Genomic DNA, 27,562 nt, shown 5'->3' with positions numbered 1-27,562 from the left:
GTCTTAGACCAAACATCTCCACCTTAGAGAGAGCTTCTCTGATCTCCAGTCTAAATAAGCTTTCATTATCCCCAAGTCCCTCTCAATCACATCGCCCTGTAGTATTACTTCCCTCATGGTACCTACAGCTATCTAAAGTCATCTTGTTTGTTTTCAATAACTTATTATTTGTTCTCCCACTAGGATAGAAGCTTTTGTCTGTCACTAGCTTCTCACAAATCTAGAACAATGCTTGGCCCATAGTAGGCCCCCCAGGAGGTGTTGAGTAAATAAATGAATCGTCACTTGCACTAATGCGATTATTTAAAAGTGTCTAGTTCTCATTTTTTTGGATTAAAAGTAAAGTTTTTACTTAGGAAGGTATATATCTTTATTTCCTTTTACATTTCTTCTGTAATTAAAAAATTTATCCTTTGCCCATTTTTCTTTTCTTTTCTTTTTCTGAATCAGCTTGAATGTACTTAAGATACTAACCCTTTCTTTGACTGTCAGGTTTGCGGCAAATATTTTTCCCAATGTGTTTGCCTATTGATTTTGTCCCTGTTTTCCCTGGGCAGAAGTTTAAACTTCAAGCAGTCGAATGTAGCAGTATTCTCCGTAGTGGCTTATTTGTCTCAGGCGGCATCGAGCAGTGTCAAGCGGGGTGTTCTGAGGTTAGTTTACTTAGAATCTGTGACTTTAGGCAAGTAGCCAAATACTTAGCTACCAAATCTCAAGTTACTCAGTGGCAGTTTTCTCATTTGTGCAATGGGGATCAGGGCACTAAATATGTCACAAAATTGTGAGGATTAGATGCACTTAAGGATGTAAAATGAGTCCGGTATTGTGCACACTGGAATCGCTCTCAGTAAGAATGGTTAAGAGCTCCCCTGTCACTACTTTAAGGCTGATTCCTTCCTTGTTCAGATAGTGGTACAGATTTTCTCAAGTATTTTTTTTCTTTTCCCCAAAGCCCTCCAGTACATAGTTGCAGGTTCTAGTTGTGAGTGCCTCTGGTTGTGCTATGTGGGACGCTGCCTCAGCATGACCTGATGAGTGGTACTAGGTGCACGCCCAGGATCTGAACCGGGAAACCCGGCCCCGGAAGCAGAGCACGGAACCTAACCACTCCGCCACGGCCAGCCCCTCAAGTATTTTAGTTCTTTTATCCTTCAGGAATTCATTTAGGTGCAAACATCTGATTTTAATGCCTAAAGTCAACTTGGAGCTTTCCGTACGGAAGTGACCTGCTAAGCGGCCTTACAGCATCAGCCCACAGGCAGCAGCAGACCGCCTCCGGGGTACCGGGCTGGCCGGGCCTGGGGCGGGGCCGCGCCTGAGCCACGCCTACCCCTCCCTCTGCTCCACCCGCCCCACTGCCCCGCCGTAGCCCCGCCCCATAAACGCCTCTGGTCCTCCGCCCCGCCCCGCCGCATCAGCCCCGCCCCTCCCCGCCCCTCCCCGCCCCGTCCTCCCTGTGCTCCACCTGCCCCTCCGCCCCGCCTTAGCCCCGCCGCATCAGCCCAGCCCCCTCTGCCCACCCTCGGCCCCGCCCGCCCCTCCGCCGGGCCCTCTGCCCCACCTCGGCGCTGCCCCATCGGCCCCGCCCCCACCCGTCCCCCGCCAGCCCTCGCCTTAGCCCCGCCCCTCCGCTCCCTCCGCCCCGCCCCTCCGCCCCGCCCCAGCCCCGCCTCCCCCAGCCCCTGCCTCCCCCAGCCCCGCTCCAGCCCCTGCCCCGCCCCATCCGCCCCGCCCCCCGCGCGGGCGCCCGCCCGTTCCGCGAAGCCTCCCGCGGCCTGGTCTCGCTTCTCGCTAGCGTCGCCCCCGAGCCGGACGTGAGTGCGGCGGGCCCCGCGGTCCCCGGGCCCTGCGGGAGGGGGCCGCGCCGGGAGCGCCGCCGTGGCCGGTGCGGTTTGGGCCGCGGTGGGGTCGGTGGAGCCGCGGCGCCCCCGGGCTGGCCTCGAGCGCCGGGCGCGGTGCGGGCCCCGCCACCTCGCGGCGGGCAGGCAGGGGCGGGCTGCGCCGGGGCGGGCAGCAGCCGGGGAGGGGACGGTCCCGCCCCGCCCGGGGCCGCGGAGGCTCGCTGAGGGAGTCCCGGGGCCGTGGGGAGCTCTCCCGGCGGCCCCGCGCCCGCGCCGGCCCCGAGCCTCCGCCGTGTCCGGGGCTGCGGCCGGGCGCCGGCCTCGCGCTCCAAGGGGATGCGCGGGCTCGCTTCTCCTCGGTGTGACCTTTCCGCGGCTGCCCCTCTAACTGCTGGTGAAATAGAGGGCAGGGCGAGATTGAACATAGCGATTATCGATTACGGGACCCCGCAACACTGCCAGACGATCTTTATGTATGTTAGCTCATTCACTGCTCACAACCACCAACTTAAGAGGTGTGCTCATTCCCTTTCATGCGCCGGCAAACTCAGGTTGAAAATTTCCCAAACCTGACACAAGCGGTAAGTGGTAGCCTGAGGGTTGGAATTCTGGTCTTTATGATTTCAGAGCACAGGCTTGATGGCTTGGTGTAAAGAACATCACTCTTTAGCAGAAGAGGGATACCTGGATTTCAGATCTGTGCTTTGAGATGTGTTAGCTGTATGAGCTTGGACAGTTTACTTAACCTCCCAGGGCCTGTTGCTGCATTCGTAAAGTGGAGATAAAATACCTCCTAGGTCACAGGGTTGTTATGAGGATTCAATGTGTATTGAAAACACTTAACAAAGTGCCTGGCACACATTTAGGCTATAAACCTATAGCTTTGTATGTCCTGCTCTTGTCATTATGGGGTCAGCTGACTCCAACTCTGAGCCAGCCAGAGCCAAACCAAACTTGTGCAGGCCTGAAGTACAGGTAGAGGGAAGCAGGTAAAGATAAGAAAGAGCTGAGAACAGATGGCATGTATGATGACAGTTCAGTGACCACAATAGATGCATCTCTGGCACCCAGGGCCGCTTTTCTGCCTTTGAGAGAGTTTTTAAAAAGGCAGTTCCTTTTGACTGATAAATTGGAAAAATGCATCCCTCTCTGAGCTAAAGAAATTCAGAGGCAAGTCTGTGGGGCTGGGCCAGGCTGAGGCTCTGGACGTGACGGGGGCCGAATCTCAGGGCGCCACAGACTGCGAGGTGCCTGGCACAGACCCCACGAGGAAGTGTGCAGGTCTCTTTCAGGATTTCTCTCAGATCCGGACCCTGAGCAAAGGAGAGGGACAGGAGCTTTCAGGATGGGGCAAACAAAAGGATTCTTTGCCTTTTTGGGGTTGCTCAATGACTGACCACTTAGGATTTTAGTGTGAACACTTTGTAGACAATGATCTTCATTTCTACGTAAATTTAAGACAACCTAAGTATCGCACATTTTAAAATATTTTATTTTTGTATACCCTTTACAGTGCTGTTACTACTGCTGCCCTGCATATTTCCATCGCAGCCTCTGTTCAGATACCCAGTTCATACTGTACCCCAGCTCCTATCAATTCTTGCTATAGCTTTAGACGTACTTGCCTTGCCCTCCCCTTTTGGTACTATCGCTGCACTTTTTGTCTACCATTGTTAGAGTTTTCTTTTCTCTTTCTTTTTCAAAACTTTCTTTACTCAGTGATTTAGTATGCTAGAAAGTTTGCCTGTCTGCAAAACTAGGAAAGTTAGTGTTGGATGTGAAATATGATTAAATAACATTTCGACTTTCAAGGATTTGTAATGAGTCATCTCTGCTCATCAAAGCATGGTCTTTTAGATGGGTCTGTTAGCAAGGATCAATGCCACTTTGGTTGGTGGTACTCAGCAAGTTTGAGGAGTCCAGGCGTGGGCATTTAGTGTACCCATGATTACCTTCACCCTACAGGCCAGCTTTCTTCTCACCAATGTTGTTCCTGCCTGTTCTTACTTATCTCGTAAGGATTACTAGTCAAGGTAAAGTCCAAACAATTAGGTGGGATATTTGGTAGAAGATTTGTCGAAAGAAAAAGTGGCTGAGAAGGAGAATTAAATTAGCACCTAAAAGTGAAGTATCAGATTTTAATTACCTACATTATTTAAGTTTCTGATATGATAAGCAAAAGCAGACATTATGTATACATTTTGATAAGATTATGATAATTACATTTAAGCTGATTATGCTGGTTTAAATGTATTTGAAAAAGCTGACGGGGTTGGGAGGAGGGTGTATTGGCATTCTTTTGGAGAGGTTATTCTTTTAATATATGACAGCTTACCAGTATGCAATCATAATTTTTAAAAAGACATTAAAATTAATGTAATTGTCACACTTACCAATATAAATTAGATGGATAGCATATTAATACAGTTTCCTTGTAAAAAATGGAAGAAAATACTACATACTCATTTTAGCAAGTCATTTTGAAATGTCCTCTTAGCAAGCGGATGGATTATGTCTGGTTCCTGTGAAAATTGCCACAGCACCAGTGTGGTTGCAGTATGCATTGTCATCAGGCTGTTTCAATTTTCTGAGCTTTTAGTTTACCATGTCTCTAGACCCTAAGGTGATAGACATGTTAAAATAGGTATCTGCAACTGTAAAGAGGAACTCGTCTGTCCACATTTTCATCTGTGTAGAGGTCAGGATTTTTTAAAAAGAAGCGAAAATCAAAACAAGTATTTCCTGATGGCAGGGTCAAAATAAGTTTATAAAATATCCAAAATCGCACCCCACCTTCAGTACTTCTTGCTCCCCTTCTCTGCTTTGTCTCTTTAGCACTTGCTACAACCTAGTGTATGATATGCTTTACTTACCTTTTTTATTGTCTGTTTCTCTATAGTGTAACCTCATGAGGGCAGGATATTTGTCTATTGTCTGTTTTGTTTGTTGTTGTCTCCTAAGACCTTAGAATTGTGCCTGACACACAGTGGGTACTCTATACATATTTGTTGGATGAGTATGGAGTGAAGGAATAAGTACTTTGAAACTGTTCATATTGGGAAATATAAAGGTGTTTGCCAGAAAGTTAAAAACAACGGAGATGTGTGTGCTAAGCAACCATAAAGTAAATATTCTTGCAATCAGGAAATGTGTATGCATCTCAACAGTCCTTGCCCAACATGCAAACTTTGTAACCTTGAGCAGTCGGAGTTGTTGTCACAGCTTTAAACGGAAAGAATGTTCGTATCATTGTTCACCACGAACTAGTGAGGAGCACATAGTGACAAAATGTCTTGTGCAGTTAGATACTGTACATGCCTTGCTAAGAAGAGAGGGAGGGGGCGGAGTTTCAGAAAGCATGCTTTCTGAGTCGGGCATAATCGGATTATAGGGGCAGGTAAGAAGTTCTGATGAGTGGTCCGACATCTGGAAGATTCCGGAAGGTGGGAAGTTCTTCAAGCACTTGGAGAGGAACAAGAACCCCAAAATTGATGTGCCTTAATTTAGCATCCAGCCTGCCCACTGCCCAGCTGGCCAGAGCTTTACCTAGTCCTTGTAACTTTAAAACTTTCCAGCTGAGCATCCTGGCATTTTCTGCTAGGGGTGCAGCTCTCATTTTCATCAAGGCAGTTTTTGGTAAAAGATGATTCATTTCATGGACGCGTACTCTGTAGCTAACTTTGCCAAGATGGGTGTTTCATGACTGAGTCAACCCTGAGAGGTCACTCCTTCTAACTTTTAACTCCTCCCTCAGTGCACCTACGATCAACTGTTCGTTTGGTAGGCTTGAAAATAGAATCAGTGACATTTCTAAAATGTGTATGCAATAGCCAAGGAATTAGTAAAGCAGTGTAACCTGAACTACATGTTAAGGAAACTCTCACCTACTATGAATCATAGAAGGGATCAGTATATCTTAGGAATTTTCTAGAGAAATCAAGGAAGGGGTCTCAGTCGATTGCTCACTTTGTAGCAATAAGGACAGGGTAACACTGCACATGCTTCTCATGTTTAAAGTAAGAGTGATCAAGTGGTAGCACTTTCTATTCACTCCTGCTTCCCCCACTTCTGTATGTTTAGGTATCAGTGGTAATCTCACTATTTAGATTTTGTTCAAGACAATGCAAGAGTCTGGAAATTCATTATAAAAAATGTTGGCCAAGAACTGATTCCTTTTGCTGCCATGATATGAGCTGAGAGTTTACTGATGGGAGATTCTGTGGATGGTAGTAAAATTCACTTCCTTATTATGCCGCGTGTGCCTGATAGACGGGGCCCTGTGTTTTGTTTGTTGATGTGCTTATTTTTTCGAGTCATCTGAGGATGGATAGGGAATTTGATAACAATTTCAAGCAAAGGTAGCTAAATAGTGGGGAGATATCTAAATGTATTTTTTTCAGATTCAGCTTTTTCGATAATGGGAAATGGAGGCTGGATTTGGAAATTTTATCATTTTTCTTCCATTTCTCTTTTTAGTTCTTATAAATTTTCTGCTCTTTTTTCCCCCCTACTTTTTCAGTACTACTTCCTAAACAACTTCCATATTCACCGTAATTAAATTAGACTCCTAGAAACTGGAGGAGGCCTGAGAAGTTACTTAAAGTGACTGGCTCAACTCTTAGCTAACAATTGAAAACACTGGGGCCTCGAGAGGTTACAGCACTTTCCCGTGTGTGGTGTGACTGACACAACTACCCTCCAGTTTTTTAACTCTGATCCAGTGATCCTTCCTGTTTGTTCTTCTTCACATTGAAAAGAAAACTTGCCTATTTCTCTGTGTACGTGCTTTTGTGCTGGACCTAATTCTCTATCCCCATTTCTAGTATCCCATGGCAGGTATAAAAAAAGAAAAATGTGGGCATCACTTTCTTACAAAATACAGGACAAGCTCTGTGTGAATTCCTTTCATATGAGTTTTTCACTCTCAAAGTCTGGATAGTAATTTCTGGATAGTGGATTATTCCTGAGAATAAATGTTGCTGCCCCAAGATGGTCCAGCAGTCCCCTCAGAAAGCATTGAGGTCCTGTGACCCCCATGTAGGTCTGTGTGTGAGGAGACTCTAGCAAGGAGAGAATGTTTTCTTTGCCTGAAGTAATTTGCGGTTTAATGGGCTGTCTTGAAGAGGAACTGCTCTGATGTAAATATCAGTCATTCAGTTCTGTTACTCATTGGCAAGCTACTCTTCTTCTGGTTGCATTTGTTTAAGAAAGATAGTAATAGTGGTAGCTTAAATATTTACCTTGTAACTTTTAATATCCTGTTGATTAATTTGTGTCAGACTGAATATTACATTTGATATACTAACTGGAAAGCCATAAGGAAATTAATTACAGATTATTGCTGTTATATTAAATAATGATTATGAGGCTTTAGTGCCCTCAGGGCATTCTGGCATTAGGGGATAAAAATCTGGGTTCTTGTCCCCACCCTGCCACTTGGTAGCTTGTTTATCTGGGAAAAGTTTACCTTTTTGGAGAAACATTTTTTTTTCCTAATAGACACTATGCATTGTTTTGACAATTAGTAATGTGGTGAAAAGTATCAGCATACTCTGGGGCAGTCCAGATATTTGACTGCTTCCTATTATAGCCATAGCTGTGGAGTATTGGCCTCTTACCATGTAGTAGTAATCCTTGTCCTGCCCAATTCACTAGGGTTTTGATGAGGTTCAGAAGACAATATATTTGGAAGCACTTTGAAAATTGTAAAAAGCAAAACCAGAAATTATCCAGGTCTATGGAATTATTAACTTTCCAGTCCCCTTTCCTCCCATTCTCCCCTCTACCACTCTCTGCCCTTAAATTTCAGGTGAAAAAAATCCAGTAGCATGTGGCAACAAGAATGCAAATTCTTTTATAGTGGGCTGTGGTTTTAATCCTCAGTAAAAGTAGAAATCTCCTCCAGGATATTTGTTTCTCCAGTTCTGAGAGCATCTTGCTCCCTGCCTGCACTACGCAATTTTATATTGTCGTATATTATTTCTATGTGCACATAGCTAGCTAGGTATTTATTTTGCTTTTGTTTTGCATTCTCCTTTCCCCTCCCCCCCTCCCACCCCTTGGCATTTAGAATACCTAGGAAGTGTTCAATCAATAATTGTTGAATGAGTGGCTCTCCAGTATAGTTATAATGACCTCAAAGGTCTATTGCTGTGTCGTGTCCCCCTGTCCTTCACATAGTAATGGGGACACAGTGACCTCTTATGCACGTAGTAATACATACCCTTGTCAGTTTGACCTGGGACCTCCAAGTAGCGTAGCAGCTCTTGGAGTTACTGCCGCATTAGCCTTCCCTCACTTTTTTTGGAGGGGGACACATTACTGTTTTGAGCCACAGAGTTTAAGAAATACTGCATCGGGTGTGTACTGCTGATGTTGCTAGGCCCTGTTCCAGCCACAAGGTTGCTCCAGCTCCCTTTCGTTGGAGGTCATGCGGGATGCGCTATGGACCAGCAGTTAGTGAATCATGGTATTTGAACCAGAAGGAACCTTTAGAACTTTTTGATGCTGCCGACCTCCTCATGTTGTAGCTAAAGACTGAAGTTTACTAAAGGCCTTGGTGGGTGAGCACTGATTTTCCCTCCCAGTTGTTTTAGGACAAATAATGAGTCATTGTCACTGGCCCTGGGCCTTCTCCCTAGGGCACCAACTATGCAGTAGCTGAGATGAACAAACCTTCTGAGAGGATTTAGGAAAATTAGCACTTATCTGTAGTCAAGGCTGGCTGATTTGGCAAATTAATTTTATGTAAATCTCAGGGATTCTTTTACTGTTGTCATTCCAGGGAGCTCTTCATAAACAAGGATGAGAAGAGTGCTTTGTGTCTTACAATTTAATAATAAGCTATCAGTGCCGAGACAATCAACTAAAATATTTGAGTAGTTAATAAAATAATAATTGCTGTAATTCACAGAACGTCTAGTACATGCCGAGCAAGCTACAAACCTACGACTGTCAGTTGTTTTTTTAATCCCCATTTTGTAGATGAGGAAGTTGAGGTTTAGATGGATAATTTGGCAGAGCTGACATGCCCAAATAAATAGAAAGAAATTTGAACCCAGCATTTTGACTGCAAAGTTACTGCTCTTTCTGCCACACATAACCCGTGCCAGTCATCGTGCTTTCGGATGAAGAGGAAGCCATAAAATGTGGTCCCTGTCCTCAGCTCGCAGGACATGGAAAGGGTGATGACCTACACATGCAGTAACAACAGTGGAAAGAACATAGGATCAGTGCCATAGCTGCACTGGGGGTATAGCAGCAGCTTGTCATTTGAAGTGGATCTTGAAGAATTTACGTGGGCAGAGGTAGGTGCTTGGGTAGGCTGAGGCAGATGTGGACAGAGCCGTGAATTCCGGGCTTGGCTAATTGGACTAGGGTAGCCCTGGGCAGCCAGTAATGATTTTTTTTTTTTTTTTTTTTAATGAGGATGTGATGGGAGAGAGGATGGTGGTGGGAATCCCTGTTAGGAGACTATTCCAGTAGGCAGCTGAGCGCTACAGGAGACCTGAAGTAGTTGTGACTGTGGGTCCCATAGGGAAGGGTGTGCTCTTCCACATTTGAGGGATTTGGGGTTGCAGGAGGCAGAATCTGCATGACTGAGTAGATGTAAGGAGTTGGGTCTAAGGGGAGATGGGAAAAGATGGAGCAGACAAGACTTCAGGATTTCCAGCTAGGGCATGGGAGCCATATGACTTAGATTTCATGTGTCAGGCCCTGCTTCAAATATTGGGTCTTAATTTTCAATTCCTTTGAGTTATCTGTGTTGTATAATGTTGATTCAGGAGAGTGACGGTGACTGGGAGATGGTTGAGATGTTGAGTATTTCTAGGGGTTCTTCGCATTTCAGAAACCAAATGGTTCTCCACTAAGTGGTCCGTACAGTGGAGAAGCTGTCGTTTAATCCTGGGGCATGTGTATTCCTCTGCCTGGTCCCTTATCGCAGCCAAGTCCCCGATTTTCTATACTCAGAGAGTACAAAGCATTTGTTTTATTTTCTCCCCTTGTAGTAGAATACCCTGTTGCTCTTTTTAAAATTGTATACCACGTTGCTGGATAATTACGTAGAAGGGAAATAAAAAGAGCGTCTTCATGATTGTTGCCATTAACAAGGTTCCAGACCGGGTGTTTATGTAACATCTTCCATTTGCCTTTCAGCCCTAATGGGTTTGTAGATAAAAATGAGGCTGCATTCAGTCGTATTCAGGGGGGATGGTGCTAATAGAGGAAATTTGTGTCCCAGCAGCAATGCAGTAATGTAACTGTCAGCAATCTGCTAAAGAGTCCGGTGTTCCTGGCCTGGTGTTTTTGCAGCTCTTATTTGAGCATTGTTAGGGAGAAAAATAATGCTTTTCTGATGTGTTGTGTCTCTTTGCTGTGAGACTGACTTCGCACGTAGATATTGTCTGCATTTTCTGTTGAATTCTCCCCATTCTTGGAAATTTGAGGGCTTTCTGGTTGCTGGTAGAGAATTCTCTACATACTGTTTTTTGGAAGCTCTAGAAATCCGTGCTCATTCCATCCAGGGGACTGCATCATCCTGGGTACTGCGAGTGGGACTCTAAACTACCTTCTGCAAAAGAAAAAAATTATGCAACTAACATTTGTTCCATAGATTCTTTGTTAGGTGTGAAAAGCATGCCCGGCACGTGCAGATTTACACATTCACTTGCTGTGTCTCCGGCCTTACTGTTGAGGAAGTCTAGGCTCAGAAAGGCAGTAACTTGGGTGAAGTCACACAGCTAGCTCCAGACGCACGGTTCAACCCACGTGTGCGTTACTGCAGATTTGGTCTTGTTTCTGGACTGTAGTACGCTGTTACTGTTAGTGTAGCAGGAATTCAAACGAATGACTTGTTCTGGGGTGGAGTAATTAGGGAAATCATCAAGGAATGGAATAATAAAAAATATGAAACATGGGACAGATAAGAGAGGATCGGATCCTGGAGGCAGGTAGTCCCAAAATAATAATAATAGTAGTAATAATAAATTTTTACTATGTTGTAGGCACTGTTTAAATATATTAACTCATTTTGTCATCATAACAACTGTATGAGGTAGGGGCAGTTATTATTTTCATTTTGTAGGTGAGGAAACAGAGAAGTTAAGGCTCTTGCCTAAGGTCACACATTAAGTCAGGCGTGGCATGCAGATGAGAACTCGGGTGGTCTGATTCCAGAGCCTGTGATGTGGGGCAGTGAAGAGGAAGGGGCGGGTCAAGGAGGCTGCTTCAGGGCTGAGGATGGTGGGTGTGAACGGGGGGAAGGGTGACTGGGCACAGGGATGGGGTGAAGGCTGTTGGTTTGGGGAGTACTGTGTGCAGGCGGATGCCTTAAGCTCAAAAGAAGTGAAGGTGGACAAGGATTAGGAGGGGACAGCCTGCAGGGGTGCTCGCAGTTCCCGGGTAGGAGGAGGAGAAGAGGAGAGTCAGGGATGGAGCACCCAAGGAAGAAGAGCTTGGGGGTGAGGCCCCGGTGTCAGTTTGCCAGAGACCTCATGGACGTGGGTAACTGCAGAGGACCTGAGTCATCCACCGTCATCTCTGTGCTTCTGTGTTTTATGGTCTCTGCTTTCACACCGGTTTCTTGCCTCACATTATGTTTTTAGCACTTTTTCTTTTTTATTATTTCAGACCTGATTAGGCGTTTTGTAGCACAGAAATCTTGTTTAAAGATGAGGATGGTGGGTATATTTGTTCCTGTTGTCTCAGAATTTCAGCTAAATCTCAAAGTGGGGGGTAAAGAACACTAACGACGCCACAGTCTAAGGATGTTGCCAGCAGCTCTAGGTTGCACGTACGTTCCTACCTCCAGACCTGACCTACCACCATCAACCGCCACGTCGCTCTGGACGTGGTTGGCCAAGCGGATGCCAGCTGGGGAACGCAATGCCTGTGTCCTCTTCTCAGTGACGCCTGCACTCCCTTTCTTTCCTTGGCTTCATTGAGGAAAGCAGCTCACCCTCAACCCTGCCTCTCCTCTCGAGGCTGGCCCCCACGTCCTCAGCCCTGGCCCCAGTCTTCTTCATGTATTGGTTGGAGGTTGGGACGAGAAGGGGTTGGTGAAAGTTGGGCTAACTCTAGTATTTCTCAGCAAGTCATGAGGAAAGATGAGCCATGCCTATTTGCTGGATGCTCTCTGTAGAGCAGTGGGCTTGTTAATTTTGTCTACACTTTAGAATGATCCAAGGAGCTGATGCCTTGGTTGCACCCTAACCCAATTAAATCAACTCTGTTTGTGGGACACCAGTACCAGGGGCTTTGAAAACTCTGCAGGTGATTCCAATAAGCAGCGAAGGTTGAGAACCACTGCTGTAAAATGTGCTGTAAGATGGGTTGGGGGGCGGTATTTGGGGTCTCTTATTCCCCAGGTTTGGGTTTTAGCCACAATTCTTTGAAATCAGCAGATATCTCACTCAGTATCTTACTGAATAAACAAAAATAAGATTAAGGTTGTGTTTTAATCTGTTTTGTAGCAGAATGCTATGTTTATTTTTAAGTGAAGGATCAAGGTTATGCTTGGACTTTTTCTGAATGGTAAAATTTATAGTAAAGTGAAAAGAAGATTAGTGTGTCTTATTTGCCATCCTAAATGCTGCATTTTAGTGTCATACAGTAAATGAGTTTCATCCCAGCAAGAGAATCTGACTGAAGCCATGTCACTGGGATGGGCTAATAGACATCGCAGTCACCAGGAGGCACGTGTAACAGTCTTATTCTAGCAAGTTCACTGTTACCCTGTTTTGACAATTTGTCTTAAGAACCCAGCTGTTTCGTTAGGATTGCATGTGCCTCTTCAAGGCACCACTTCATTGGCTTTCCATTTCCTTGATTTTCTCACAGCTTGAGAGATGGCTGCCCAGTGCGTCACGAAGGTGGAGCTGAATATTTCCTGTGACAACCTTTTGGATACAGATGTAGGGTCAAAGTCAGACCCTTTGTGTGTGCTGTTTTTGAATACGAGCGGTCAACAGTGGTATGAGGTAATATTAAATACTGTAGGTGCAAAGCAGTCTGAATCTCTCTTGTGACAACATGAGGAGTTTTACACATGTTAAAAATAGTAAAACCATCTCATCTGTTAATGTAGTTTTCTGGGGTGAGTTTGTCCTTGATTGTGGAATTTTTCATCCACATATAGAAACTTCCCTTACCTGTCGTGCTTATACTTAGTTATATTTAGTACATAAAGATACTGAAATCTAAGTGCACATTTGATCTGAAGAAACTTTTTTGTTTTGGGGGGTGCGTATAGGTGGAGCGCACAGAAAGGATTAAGAATTGCTTGAATCCCAAATTTTCCAAGACGTTTATTATTGATTACTACTTTGAAGTGGTTCAGAAATTGAAATTTGGGATTTATGACATCGACAACAAAACCATCGAGCTGAGTGATGACGACTTCTTAGGAGAGTGTGAGTGTACCCTTGGACAAGTGAGTATGAATAGTTGCTAGACTGCATTTTGGCTAAATTTTAACCAAAGAATTGGTGTTTTGGATAAGTGCTCATTAGTTTAATTTTTTAAGTTGAGAAACATGTAGTCACTTTGAAGACTAAGTTCATATATTGGTGTGATTGGCTTGAACATTATAGAATTTACCTGATTTTTCCTAAGGGCAAGGACCTTGTGTTTTTGGCAAAGCCTGTTAATTCTTTTGAGTTGGGGGTGTTTCATTCGACATTTCAATGAATGATCCCATTGCTCCAGCTGCTTTGGGTGCTGTTCACAGATTTCAGTGCAGTGTTGTTCTTACGTTTGTCATAAATGCTGTCAGAGCAACAGCAACTTTGAGTCCTAACCAGCATGACCGGTACCTCTTGACCCCCCAATGCCCCAACACCATCGTTTTGCTCTTCTTGAACCCTGGGTTCATCAGTTTAAACCTTAGTCCCGCTAGGAAGCCTTCTTTGATCCTGGTGTAGTTTGGAGCGCCTCCCCGTGCTCACCTGGTTCTCTCTGCTGCCCTCTGCCTCGGCGTGCCCGTATTTACTGCACTTACCTAATTGTCTGTCTCTCCGTGTATGACCGGCTGGGGCAGGGCAGGGCCATGTCTGTGGGCTCACCGTGGTGCTCCTAGCTCAGAGTTGGACTCCTGAGGCGAGGTCGTGACCCTTTGTAGTAGAATGGGGAAGGCTTCAGCAGGGACGAGTCATTTTTTTTCAGTGGGTGACATTTATTGCTCAGATTTTTCCTTTATGAGTTTATTTTTCAGTGTTGGATTGTTTGCGGATCATGGTATTTCCTGTGTCTAAAGGACAATATGGAGCTGATCAGTTTTCTAAAACTTTGATAAATAGTATCAAAAGAGAAAATTGAAGTCGTTTTTATTTTTTGGAAAAAAATCACAGTATAGCTAAAATTATAGTGAATTTCAGAGAGACACCTATTTGAGAGTACCTGGGTCTACTGTATTATTTTATTCAAAATGACATTTTGTGGGGATTATATATTGAAGTTATGTGTCAGTTGATAACTTGAATCCCATTTATCAAGTGTTCTGGGCCCACCTTTTCCCACAGGGGTTTCAGCTCAGTGATTTATGAACGCAGTGAGAGTCTGGCCCTCTTTTCCCGTTATGAGGAAGAAGTTAAGCTTTGAAGTCGTTGATAAAGAACCTGGTGGGCAGGAGATTGTGTCTGCCAGGACTGGCTCCTTGGAATCTTTTCCAGTGGGTTTTTAGTGTGTAGATGGCTTTTATGATCTCTACATCTTTAAGGAAGGAACTTAATGTTTCCATTTTTAATGACTTTAAGTGAACTTTATACTCAACCTTTTTGAAGCCATTCAGTTTAAAAATTCACACATGGAAGTGAAATAGCTCTTTGTAATGTCACTTTGCAATTTTCACAGATTGTTTCCAGTAAGAAGCTGACTCGACCACTGGTGCTCAAAAATGGCAGACCTGCAGGGAGAGGGAGCATCACGGTAACACTGAGATACTCGTCCTTTGCCTCCAAAGATTTAGCATGATAGAGCATGCTGGAACTGTACATTTCAGACAAGTATTCTACAGCCAGGCTTTATCGCTTGATCCTTAACGTTGCCCTCCATCCACCCTTGCCTTATATTGATCACAAATGGGAAATGTGTTGTGCCAAAAAAGAAAGAAAAATGCAGTGAGAGAATTCCTTCTTTGAGGTTTTTTTTGTTTTTGTTTTTAGTGAGGAAGATTGGCCTTGAGCTAACATCTGTTGCCAATTTTCCTCCTTTTGCTTGAGGAAATTGTCGCTGAGCTAATATCAGTGCCCATCTTCCTCTATGTGGGACGCTGCCACAGCATGGCTTGACAAGTGGTGTGTAGGTCCGCGTTTGGGATCTGAACTTGCAAACCCTGGACTGCTAAAGTGGAGTGTGTGAACCTAACCGCTATGCCATTGGGCCGGCCTCATTTCTTTGAGTTTTTAAGTTGCCTGTAGACTCAGGGGCACGTTGGTGATGCTTGCCTCTCTCCAATGGAAGGGTAAATTCCCAAGTTAGAGAGAAACTACTTAATAATCCGAATGGATCAGTTTGGCTCTCTATAAAGCAAGCACCGTCCCCTCAGCATGACAGAACATTCCATAAAGCGTTTTATTCCAGATGGATCTCGTATTACAACGTGGCCATTGAAACTTGGCTCTTAACTGTCGTTTGTGCTTGTGCTCTGCTGCTCCTGTCCTCCCACCCGCGTTTTCCACTGCTGACGTCCTGGCTCTGGGCAAATGAATATATGCTTTATCCTGTTTTAGATTTCAAGTCATATAATGCCACGCTATTAAATATCTCATTTGTAGAGTTTCTGTCTGGTAATCACTACCTGGAGTGACAGTTTCCTGACTTCAGCTCTGTCTGAGGACGGGAGGCTGGCTCCCGGAGAAAGCCACTTTCGAGGGTGACTGTGATGATCAGACACACTTCTCTGCGCAGCTGCTGTGCTCTGGTTTAAATTTCCTGCGGCATGGGGACGCTCGGTCTGTTGGGCCTGTTGATGTCGGTGGGACAGAGAACATTACCAGTCGTTAGCTTTATTCCAGGCCACCATAGCCTGGAATTTGTTTTTAAGTAGAATAAGTCTTTCAGTTAGACTGGATGAAAAATATTGGTCTGACGTTTCCGTCTGTAGTGCTCTCTAGGTATGGTTTAATCAGCCTCCCAGTGTTTGGAGAGCTCTAGCCAGTGTCGTGCGGTCTTCCACGGCTTTGCTTTTTCGCTGGAGTGGGGAAGATCCAGTTTGGGCAAGAACATTTAAAAAGGAAGTTGCATAACGCAGATTTGGCATATTTGGGGAAAATATTTATTTCACATGCATAAAAGAGATAATGATAAATCTTTCTTGATGGTACCATTTTGTTATTAAACATTTAGAATTCATTTATATTAGTATAAACTTTATATACTGTTAGATAACAGAATAAGTCAGTGCTTCCTGGATATATCAGAATCCCTAAAAACATACTTTCTTTCACTTGCCTTATCTACTCATAGATCTCAGCCGAAGAAATAAAGGATAACAGAGTGGTCTTGTTTGAAATGGAAGCAAGAAAACTGGATAATAAGGTGAGTGGTGGTGAGATTCCAACAAGGATATCCTGTTTTGCTTCACAGTGATTCCTTTTGAGAAAATAATAACACGGTTAATATTGTGAACTCCATCAGCTGAGCGTCACCTAGAGCATTAGTGACTTCCAAGTTCTGCTTTTCTGTGTGTGTTTAAGCAGAGCCCATTTCTCTCTACCTCTTTCCTCGAGATATGATCAAAGGATTTGCCTCGCCCAGAGGAAGAGTGAATACAAGCATTGATTTTATGTAAAATACATTTGAGAGAGTGTAGGTGGGTTATCTTAAGGAAAAAGCAAACGTTCCATGCTTTATTAATTACAGATTTTCCTTTTTGCATTCAAAAGTCAGTACTTTTTATGAAGGATGAGTACTAGTACGTAATAACACAACCATTTAGTATACAGCATGGATTAGAATAATTCCTTGAGTGACTTTTGTACTTAATTCTATAATCTAATCAGTATTTTTCAGCATTTGCATTTACCTTACATTTCAGTTTGCAAACATCTTAGACCTGTAGCCAAGGACTTTTTTTTTTATTTTGGAAAAATTTAAACGTTTACAAAAATAGAATAGTATTTTAAAAAAATTTTCCTGTCCCCTCAGCCGTCTTTCAACAGTTGTAACTCATGACCGGCTTTGTTTCATTTCTGCCCCTTTCTGCCTTCTCTCCTCCCAGACATATTGTCATTTCATTTTAAATATTGCGGTGTCTCTCTAAAGGCTCTTTAAAAAATATAATTGGTTAATATGTCTCAAGTCTTTTTTAATCTGTAAGTCCCCCCCTTTTTTTACTTCTTTCCTCCCTCCCTCCCTCCTTCCCACCCATCCGTCCATCCATCCATCCATCCGTCCGTCCATCCATCCATCCACGGAGTTTATTCTATAGAGAAGCTGAGTGGTTTGTCCTGTAGAAATTTCATACTCTGTGTAGCTCATTAAACCCCTGTGGTGTCCTTTAACATGTTCCCCTCTCTGCCTTTGTTTCCTGATTTCTGTAAGCAGGTCATTGAATCTAGAGGCATGATCTGACGGTATCTTGAATTGTGGGTAAGACACTTTCCTAGGTGGTGGCGTGTACTTCCATCCGGAGGCTTGTAGTGTTGAGTTGTATCTTTTTGGGATGTTAGTGGTCATTGACCATAACTACCTAGATATATTATTTTAGTCAGAGTCTGCAAAATTGTGATATTCTCATGCTATCATTACTTCATTTATTAGTGAGAATACTTCTAGAGAGAGAAGTATTCATCTCCACGTTAGGTATTTATTCTGAGGTAGGGTCTGTACAGAAAAGGCAAGTTAAAATGTTTGATTTTTTTTCCCCCATATTTATCATTTTTCAGAATAAGTTGGTTCCCTACCATCCTCTAACTGTGCCCAATGAGGGTTTTTTTTGTTTGTTGTTTTTAGTTTTAGTATCGCTGTCAATTAATTCTCATTGATGCTCAAAGTACCCCAGCTTTGGCCTGTGGGAGCTTCTTTCAGTTTGAGCCTGAGACCGTCTGTCACAACCCCGGGGTCTTTGGATAGCTTGCTTGCTCTGTGGAGTGACAAATGTTCCAGGCTTATTTTATCTAATTTCTGCCCCAGATTGGCAGATTAAAAGAAACCTTACTACATTTTAGTGGGAATTGCTATTTAGAGAACACAGTCTGGTACTGGCGGTGCTTACTGTTTATTGATTATTGTGGCTCATTGTTTCTAGAGTGTTTTAGTAAACAGATGTAGGAAAGACTTTTTTTTAAGAAAAACTAAATTATAAATTTACATAACTATTTCCAATTCAGATATAGAATACAAGGCTTTATTTCTTTAATTCTATATTTATACCTCTTTTCTCTTATGCTGAAAATCTTGGTTCCTAAAAATATTAACGTAATTACTTATCTCTTTTGTCTTATATAATGTCTAATAGTTTCATAATAAAAATATCCATATTATAATTGAAATATTTTTAGTGAAAATAGTTTGAGCTTTCTTTGAAGTTCTTTTCATCTTTAGGTTATATATTCCACTTGCGTTATACAGTCAAATTCTTGTGTTTTAGAGAAATCGTTCTTCTCTGAGTGGTTATCCTGTCACCTTGACACATGGTTGAATTTCGCTTTTGATATTTGGCATTAAACTGTGCTGCGGAGGGAAATAGTTGTCTTAGTTCTGAATTTAATACTGAGATAAATTCAGGACTCAGAAAGTCTTTGGTTTAGGGACCTAGCTGCATATATTACTGTGGAGTTAACAGGTGTTCTTTCATTTTGACAAAGAATAAATAATATATTCTAAGGAGTATAGAAATTTCAAAATGAAGATAAACAAAAATGGGAAAATAAAACTATCCATAATCTGACTGCTCGAGTTTAACCTTAAGGAGTAATTTGTACATCCTTCCAGAATTTTGTCTCTCTGTGTATGTGTGTGCGTGTGCGCGTGTGTGCGTGTTGAGATGGCGATGAGGGTATTTTTGAGCCCTCAGTGTGCTTGAGCATTGTACAGCAGTGCTGTGAATTTCAGAGGAAATAGAAGATGTATTTTGTGCCGTTGAAGTAATTCTACCATGCACTCCACACATTTACCTCTGCTCCCTGTGTGTGTAAAGAAATGCGTGGAATTGGTGAAAGAGTATTGGCTATAGAAAGATGAGATATGAAGTCAAGACTTGGATCGATGAGTTAATTAGATATGGAATGTTGGCAAAGTTGTTGAACCTCTCTGAATCCATTTGGTTGCTGATAACTGCTCTGTCCCTCATAGAATTAGTATGACTAATGTTTGGGGTATCTTTTATATAAGACTTCTCAGTGCCGTGTGAGTGAACACTGTTGATAATGAAAACAAGCCAGAAATGTTTTATTGATTATGAGTCCTATTGATCAGTATGTTTTAAAGCCATCATATTTTTGAGAAGTAAGGGTGAGACACACAGGATTGCAAGTATTTATCACAAATGCCGTAAGAGTCCTCCTAGTAGATGGCAGCAAGTTTCTGAGTCTGCGAGGAAGGCGATGGCAGTGGTGTTTACTGCTGTACTATGCTATGTATGTCTGTACGATGGAGCTAGACTTAAGGCGTCGTTAACATGTAACGTGTGAAGTATAGTTTCACATGGTTTCAGAGGAGAATAAATCCTTTTCTTTTTTAATGTAGGATCTGTTTGGAAAGTCAGATCCGTACCTGGAATTCCACAAGCAGACATCCGATGGAAACTGGCTGATGGTGCATCGAACAGAGGTGAATATCTGAATTTGGAAAGTAGAGTTTAGGTTTCCTTTGGAATTGTAGTAATCTGAATTTTTAAAAATTATGTATTTGTAAAAGTAATCAGAGTTCAGATATATAGCCAGAGACACAGGGTCAACATGCTCATTTTTTTTCTTTTAATGAGGAAGTACTCCCATACTTAATTATTAAGTTTTTATTTTGAAAAATGTAAAACCCTATTAAAAAACCCTAAGATACCTGTGTCTCCTTCACCTATATTCACCGACTGGTCATCCCTGCACACATGTGTGTTTTTTCTCTCTGTCCCTCACTTGTGTGCACACACACACCACGCACACACATACACACACATGCACACATGCCCACATATACTTCCCTTTTGTAAAACCATCCTAATGTAGGCTGCAGACATCACGACTCTGCCTTTAAATACTACAGCAGGTGTTTCTTAAGCACGAGGGCATTGTCCTATACAACCACACCTGAGAATTAACATTGATTCAGTAACGTCATCCAATATACCATTCATCTTCAGATTTCCCTGGTTGTCTCACACATGGTTTATATACATATTGTTTTGTTTTGTCCAACATCAATTCGAGGTTCACATTTTGCATTTGGCTATTATGTTCCCAATATGAGACTCTTCTCCCTTCCTCCCATATACCTTCATGCCGTTGACTCTCTTGAATAATCAAGACCAGTATGTCAATGTTCTGGAGTCTTCTGTTTCCTCACAGCCAGATCCAGATCAAACATTTCCATCAACAGCATTATGTGTGTACCTTGCTCTGCATCATCAGGGGCCCCATGATGTCATGCTGCCCAATATTATTGATGCCAACCTTGACCGCTTGGTTGAGCTGGTGACCACCAGAGCGCGCCATGGTGAAGTCCCTTTTTTTTTCTTTGTAATTAATAAATGATCTGTGGTGTGATACTGTGAGACTGCAGGAACAACCTGTTCTCCAGCATTCCACCCAGTGGTTTTAGCATCTATTGACAATCCATACATGAATCCATTGCTGGAGGTCATAAAATAATGATTTTTTTTTCTGAATCTTTCATCCCTTTACATATATTAGCAGATACTCCTCTTTCATCTCTCCTTTCTCACTTTCTCTTTTCTTATTTTAGTATCATTGTAGACTCATGGATTGTTACAGCACAGTTGTGTTTCTTGTGTTATAATTTATTACCGTCACCATTATTATTAAGATTGGCCCTGACCTAACATCTCTTGCCAATCTTCTTTTATTTTTTCCTTCTCCCAAAAGCTCCAGTATATAGCTGTATATTCTAATTGTAGGTCCTTCTAGTTATGTGGGACACCACCTCAGCATGGGCTGATGAGCGGTGCATGTCCACACCCAGGATCTGAACCTGTGAAACCCTGGGCCACTGAAGTGGAGCGTGCGAACTTTAACCTCTTGGCCATAGGGCTGGCCCCATTACTGTCATTATTTTTGCTGCTCAAATTAATCCAAATTTGACCAGCGAGGAGTGCCTTCATGTGACTCCTAGGTTCTTTTAACATGACCTCATTAGCCTTTAAGCATCCTCTTATTTTATGTTAAAGTATATTCTCAGTTCACCTTGTGCTTGCCTGGGCCAGGTCTGCAATGAGTTATTTCTTAAGGAACACTGTCCCTTTAAGAGGGTAGCAGTATTTGGACACCCAGATCTGAGTCTAGATGTTCTCATTGCTACTGGGATGTCGCTGCATTCAGGCCTTTTCAGTGGGTTCAGCTGGGAAACGTGTATTTGTGTATATCTGTTTATTATGTATGTGTATATGTATACATTTTTTAAATTTTAAATCATGAATTTAGACTATTTGTTCAGTTCAAATCCAACCCAGCAAGGTTCTTTTCCATCCTTTCTTATTCCATATTTGAATCTTCTGTGTCCTGCAGTGAAAAGCCTGGTTTCCAACAAAATCAATAATCTGTAGTTTCTAAGCGTTACTTGTAATGGGTGGATACATTTCCCAAGTAGTTTTTTTTTCTTTCCTTGGAGTGTATCACGACTAGACACTGTACCACGTTTTTCGTGTAGTAGTTGTATCATCTTGTCGTAGCTGGGTTTCCACTGAGAGGGTCGCCTGGGTGGAGAGGTGAAGGCTGACTGGTGAGAGTGTGGGCAGAATCTCGGGAAGGCAGGACCAAGATGTGAATGGAAGTTTTCCTGGCTGGTCTTTGCACCTTCATTTTTACAGGTTATTAAAAACAACCTGAATCCCGCGTGGAGGCCTTTTAAAATCTCTCTGAACTCCCTGTGCTATGGAGATATGGACAAAACTATTAAGGTAATTTGAAATTATCTATCTGTTATATATGCACATTTACACACATACTCACCTCTTTTATAAAAAGAATTGATGAGATAGTATTTAAGAAGGTAAATGATGTAATAGATAGCTATAGGATTGAATTTCATTTCTGTTGAGGAATACTACAATAGGAGTGTTTCTGGTGAGGAAATGGTCGGAAGGACTAGGCATGTTTGACTGGTCTATGAACCTAAATCTTAATCAGATGCTGTGATTTTTATTTTACCCTTCATTTTTACAAATAAGATAGTCAATTTAAATAGTTCTTTTAAGAAGATTCCTTTGCTCTGCGAATAGCAACCTTTAACCACACTTCCCACACTCGGCCTGGGGCGTGCCGGGCAGGTGACGGCAGCTGCCACTCTCAGGCCCGGGGCCGCCTCCTGTCCTCAGCAGCAGAGATCAGTGGCGGCGTTTGCTGCTGCTTATTTTCAGAACAAGATATAATTCATTGAAAACTTTTACACAGCTTTAGATTTAGAGTCAGGAAAGCAGAGTGGGAAGAGGAAGTGGCAGCAGATATCCAACAATGTTTTCATTTATACCCGTTTATTACAAAATATATATTATTTTTAAGACACTTTATAACTGGAGTCACTTTACATAAAATTCCAGAGAGAAGCCTTTTCTTGTGTTCAGATGTCAGGTGGGTTTTTTGTTTGTTTGGCTTTGGTTGTTTTTTCTGGTGATTAATGTGATGAGAACAGGCAGAGTGACGGCATGGGACAAGCTTAGGTTAGGACTCAGACCAGGGTCTACCTTTTGACTTAGGCGTTTAACCAGCTAAGGGGTCTTGGGCAGCCCGTCTGACTTCTTCGCTTATGTAATAGGGAAAACAATGTCTATATTACAAAAGAAGTAAGGATTAAATTAATGAAAGTGCAAGTTTTAGAAACTGCTATACACAGTACAGATGCTGTTATTGTTGAAAACTGCTTCGTTTCGTAGATCCATAAAAGCTTGTTCTCAGTTTGCAGAATACTTTAAAGATCAATGTAAGTATGATTTATGTGATATTTTGAACAGCAGTGAAAATCTAGGTAAAAAATAAACAGTTGAAAAGTAGGTTTACAAATTACTTTCTATTATATTAAATGTAGAACTTTTGCTTTTCACATTAAAAATAGTAAGTTGAAGTTTATTAGATCTGAGATGCAGGAAAGGATGGGGAAAAAATGCCTTAACCATACCTATTTGATTGTTTGTAATAATACGTTAACAATGAAACATTGTTTCTTAAACTTTTTTTGCACACAGTGGCTTGCTTGCAGGGCTATTTTGTTATAGTAAGTAAACTGATTTCCTGAAGCTTTGTCTGATGAATGTCTTCCATTCTTCAAAGTTTCTCTGTTTTAACTACACAACTTGATTTGCCACATCATCAGTGTCTTTATTTCTTTAGTTCTGTATTTCTTTGCAATGTCAGAAAGTCATACATCTGTGATTCTCTTGGTGTTTGGAACCTGCTTGGAGGTGTAGTAAAAAGTCATAAAGCAGAGAATAGAGTCAGAATCACCAGTAACTTCTTTGCTGCAGTGTGAACATGCCAGTGGTTTCACTCTAGCATGGAGTGTTATTTTCCTAAGATCAAGTGAATAAGAGAAGTAATCATGCATGCCTCCACCTTGCCTGAAATGGGAATGCCTTAGTGAATGTAGTGTTGTGTGGTGTGTGCGTTCTTTCACATATATGCGTACGCACATACGTATATATGCATATATTTCAATCACAAGCGCTGCTGATACTGTGGTTTAGAGCAGCCAGTAGTACTGGTTTTTGAATTCTTGAGAAGAGAAATTAAGTGACACAAATCATTATATCACCTGCCTCCAGCTGTAGCTGAACAGATGCCAGCATTATAAATGTCACACCTTTCTTTACCACTAAACATTTGCCTTCAACAGGGCAACAGTGAGCTTTTCCTATATATTATGGTAAGTTATCAGAAATTACAGTTTAAAAATATTTTCACATTTCCTGAAGTTTGAGGCAGTCTAAACATGACATTTTAGGTCTTCATTAGCTTTGTTTAAATAACATTTTGCCCTTATCAAAGCTTGCTCTTGTCTTAGATATAAATTGGAGTTTCCTGAATGCAAATCTAAGATGCAAAGTCTTGTTTTCCAGAATTAAAAAAAACTGTTAAAAAGTGCAGTCATTAAAATATTGATTGTTTTCAGCTTTATCATAATTTTACTTCCTATAGAAAAAGATTAGTAAGAAAATTAATTTTCTTTTCCCTTGAAGAGTCAGATTTAGGGCTTTGGGTTTCAAAGTCAAGTATCAACTATATGGCAGGAGTCAAACAGTCAGAATTGCTCTGTGGCTGCAGTGCTCGCAACAAATAAAAACCCTTGTTGTTACTCAAAATTGCGGTTCTGGACTTTGTTTTTATTAGTTGCTTGATTGATTTTTAGTCTTCTGAATAATAGTGAAAATATCGGTAAGGTGTGAAAGACTCCTGCTATTATAAGCACTCAGTCCGCTTCCCACGGAACTGAGCAGAGAATTAGTCACTGGGCCAGGCGAGCCCGAGCAGGTCCCGGGCGCTCCAGTGTGGTGGTTAGTCTGCCTTGGTGAAGGGCAGCCCACTGGCATCGTGTCAGCACAGAAACCTTCTCAGGTACAGGCTTTGTTTTAGATTGTAGGCTCTGGAACAATTCAGAAGTGTCCAGCCCAGCCCTCCTTTCCCTGTGTCGGTTACCACTCAAGACGCACATCGTCGGGGCCGGCCGGGTGGCGCAGCGGTTAAGTGCGCACGTTCCACTTCTCCACGGCCCGGGGTTCGCCGGTTTGGATTCCGGCTGCGGACATGGCACTGCTTGGCAAAAGCCATGCTGTGGTAGGCATCCCACGTATAAAGTAGAGGAAGATGGGCACAGATGTTAGCTCAGGGCCAGTCTTCCTCAGCAAAAAGAGGAGGACTGGCAGTAGTTAGCTCAGGGCTAATCTTCGTCAAAAAAAAAAAAAAAATCGTCTGAGACTGGTGAGCTCCTCTGCCTCCCTCCGGAGCCTGAGTAGACATAGGGTGAAGGGCACGTAGTAGATGTTTGTAGAGGTGCAGTCATCTGTCCTGAAATTCTAAGGCGCTATAGAGAGCTGGTTATTCAGTGATCACAGTGACCTCCTCTGCCTGCTAACAGCTCACACCACCTGAACTGTCTCGTTGCAGTGACTATTCAGGTATTCTCATGCATGCTTACTCTCTGGCTTCATCTCTCGGCTTGGCACTAAACTCCATGCAAATCAAAGACCCTCAGCTCTCTTCTCTGCTTTAGGAAGGAGCGAGCATTTAGTGAGAGCCATAGCTGAGACTAAAATTCACCCTGTCTTACATGGAAATGCAGAAAATAGGACCCAGCGTGGCTGCTTCCTCAGGGGGTTAAGTGCTCTTTCCTGGAGTTTTCTTTTTCATCATTGTGACCCTTAGAATAATGCACATGTGACTTCATCATATGTAACTCCTGCTGCAAGCCTAGCCTTCCAGCCTGCAGCTAATGAAATCCTTTTTCCGTAGTTCTAAATTGTCTAGAATTTAATTAGACAACGTTTAGCTGCCCGGGATGCTGACTTCCTTTCTTCCTCCAGAGGATGGCTTTGGCCATTTTATAGTGATGACAAGGTATGGGAGTGGAGGAGAAAGGAGGCGTAATTCCGTCTTGGCTTCATCAGCGCTTATGAAGGGCGTGAAAGAGGAGCTGGAGGCTGCTTAACGTGGAATTTAAACAGCGTTTGTGTTTTTCATCTGCCTGTGATCTGTGCTAGAGCCCCATTGCGAACAGCTGAGGCCTGGAAGTGCTTCAGTATTGGCCCTCTAGGAGCTCAGTTCCCGCGTCTCCACGTGGGACTGTGTATTACACCTTTTCACTAGTTTTGACTAAAAGGGCATTCCTCGGTAAGTCCCGTTTATTGCAACCAATCCTTTTTAACAAAAGTACGTTGATTTTTATGTATTTTTATTATGCTTAATTCTAGGTAGAGTGCTATGATTATGACAACGATGGGTCGCATGATCTCATTGGAACCTTTCAGACCACCATGACGAAACTGAAGGAAGCCTCCAGAAACTCCCCTGTGAGCTGGTCTTTGTCATTTCCACGTACTTCACAGTTTGGCCAAATATTTATTATTTCAGTTTTTTCCTTGGTAGAGCAAACGGTTTACCGTGTTTTTACTCTGTATTACATAATAGTCTGAAATATGTGGATTTTATTTGTTTAGCAATTGGATGATCCAAAATTTACACTTGGGCTAAGAGTTAACATTTGTATTTAGAGATTTGGTTTCCTTCGGCTTCAGATGACATAGATCATTTGATTGAAAATCCTGTTTTAAAGCTTCGGCCTTTCATTGGTCACAATAATTAGTATCTACAACACTAGATGATTACCTGGGCTTGAACTGTGTGCATTATGATCCTTTGGACGGGCTCTTATCGGCTGCGTCCGGCTCCTCTCTCCGCCTCGTCCCCACCACAGGAAGCGTAAGAGCATAGTTACGGAACGGCCAGTTGTGCAGACTGAGCTGCTGTGCAGCGGCGCTCATTTTGTTAAGATTGTTTGTCTGCCTTAACTGCACTCAGTTTATTATTTAGCATCCTGACGTATTTCTAAGAATGCTTCTGAACTTTCCTGTCTCCAACCAGAATGACTAAAAACTATTCCAGGGCATTTTATAAGTAAAACTTATAAGTTGCTTCCATCTTCTTTACCTTTCTAGTTGAATAAGTTGTTAGTTCTCTTTATAGCTTACTTATAACAGAATGATATGAATTGTTTGTCACCTGCTTAGAGACCCGAATAATGCTCACGTGTATAGCCTTTGCTTTGGACAATACGCACATGGGGTTTAGAGGTGAAAGGTCATGGTCAGGTGAGAAGGTCTTTTGTACTGAGTCCTGTAAAGGAAGTGGCCTAAAGGAAGACGCCGATAGTTTTAGATCAAAACTTAAATACTAAATGAATAAATAAAACTTGTGAGTCGTTTGGTTTAAATAATTGGAAGAAATGACTTTTAAACAAGCGTAGTGGGACTGGAATTTGCAGTAGGTCACGCGGAGACCTCCAGTCCTGCCCCACTCCCTGGCCGCAGAGCCCAGGCACCGGCAGGAGCCTTTACAGAACTGCGTGTGTGAAGGAGGAAAGGCCTTTCAAATCGCACCTCATGGTTGAACGGCAAAGATTGAATTGGCTTTAAGTTAACAATCTTTGAATTAAAACAGCAGCAAAATTCACCTGTAAATATTCTATTCAAAGATTTTTTTTTAGAAGGTGGGACTAATGGAAAATGCTAAAAATCTTAACACGTCAAATAAAGTAAGCTACCTAAAAGAGCTGTGAGGAGCCGTCTGGATTGTTGCTTCACTGATTCCACTTTGTCGTTATTTTCCAGTCAGTAATGACCTGCTTTTAGAAGACAGTGAGCTAAGTAACTGTGTCCTGCTGTATGTATTATGGAAAGTTTTCCTGAATCCAGCTAACTTGAGCCTCCCCCCACCCCGGGACAGAATGAGGCTTGTCGTGTTGCTGCAGTGACACGGTCTAGCCACGCCCGTTCTTCAGAGACGGGGCTTTGTCTCACCGTCTCTGTGTTCTCAGTGCCAGAGCAGGGCCCGCCACCTGGTACTCAC

At 42.7% G+C, this 27,562-nt stretch overlaps 1 protein-coding gene across 2 annotated transcripts in view; it reads left to right on the top strand.

Annotated features, from left to right (window-relative positions):
* Positions 1–1,527: 1,527 nt before the first annotated feature.
* CPNE3 (copine 3) overlaps positions 1,528–27,562 on the top strand; it is a 41,549-nt gene continuing 15,514 nt past the window's right edge. The window contains exons 1-8 of one of the 2 annotated variants that reach the window (XM_023648356.2): positions 1,528–1,814; positions 12,681–12,820; positions 13,093–13,272; positions 14,691–14,765; positions 16,305–16,376; positions 19,527–19,610; positions 21,820–21,909; positions 25,909–26,007. In XM_023648356.2, the coding sequence (XP_023504124.1) occupies positions 12,689–12,820; positions 13,093–13,272; positions 14,691–14,765; positions 16,305–16,376; positions 19,527–19,610; positions 21,820–21,909; positions 25,909–26,007 (732 nt within the window). In that variant the 5' untranslated portion in view covers positions 1,528–1,814; positions 12,681–12,688. Of the gene's footprint in view, positions 1,815–2,045; positions 2,423–12,680; positions 12,821–13,092; positions 13,273–14,690; positions 14,766–16,304; positions 16,377–19,526; positions 19,611–21,819; positions 21,910–25,908; positions 26,008–27,562 lie in introns of those variants that run through there. The other variant, XM_023648358.2, reaches the window with a different exon arrangement.

Source organism: Equus caballus, chromosome 9 (genome assembly GCF_041296265.1).
Source record: "Equus caballus isolate H_3958 breed thoroughbred chromosome 9, TB-T2T, whole genome shotgun sequence".
NCBI lineage: Eukaryota > Metazoa > Chordata > Mammalia > Perissodactyla > Equidae > Equus > Equus caballus.
This window is presented reverse-complemented; position numbering and strand designations above follow the sequence as displayed.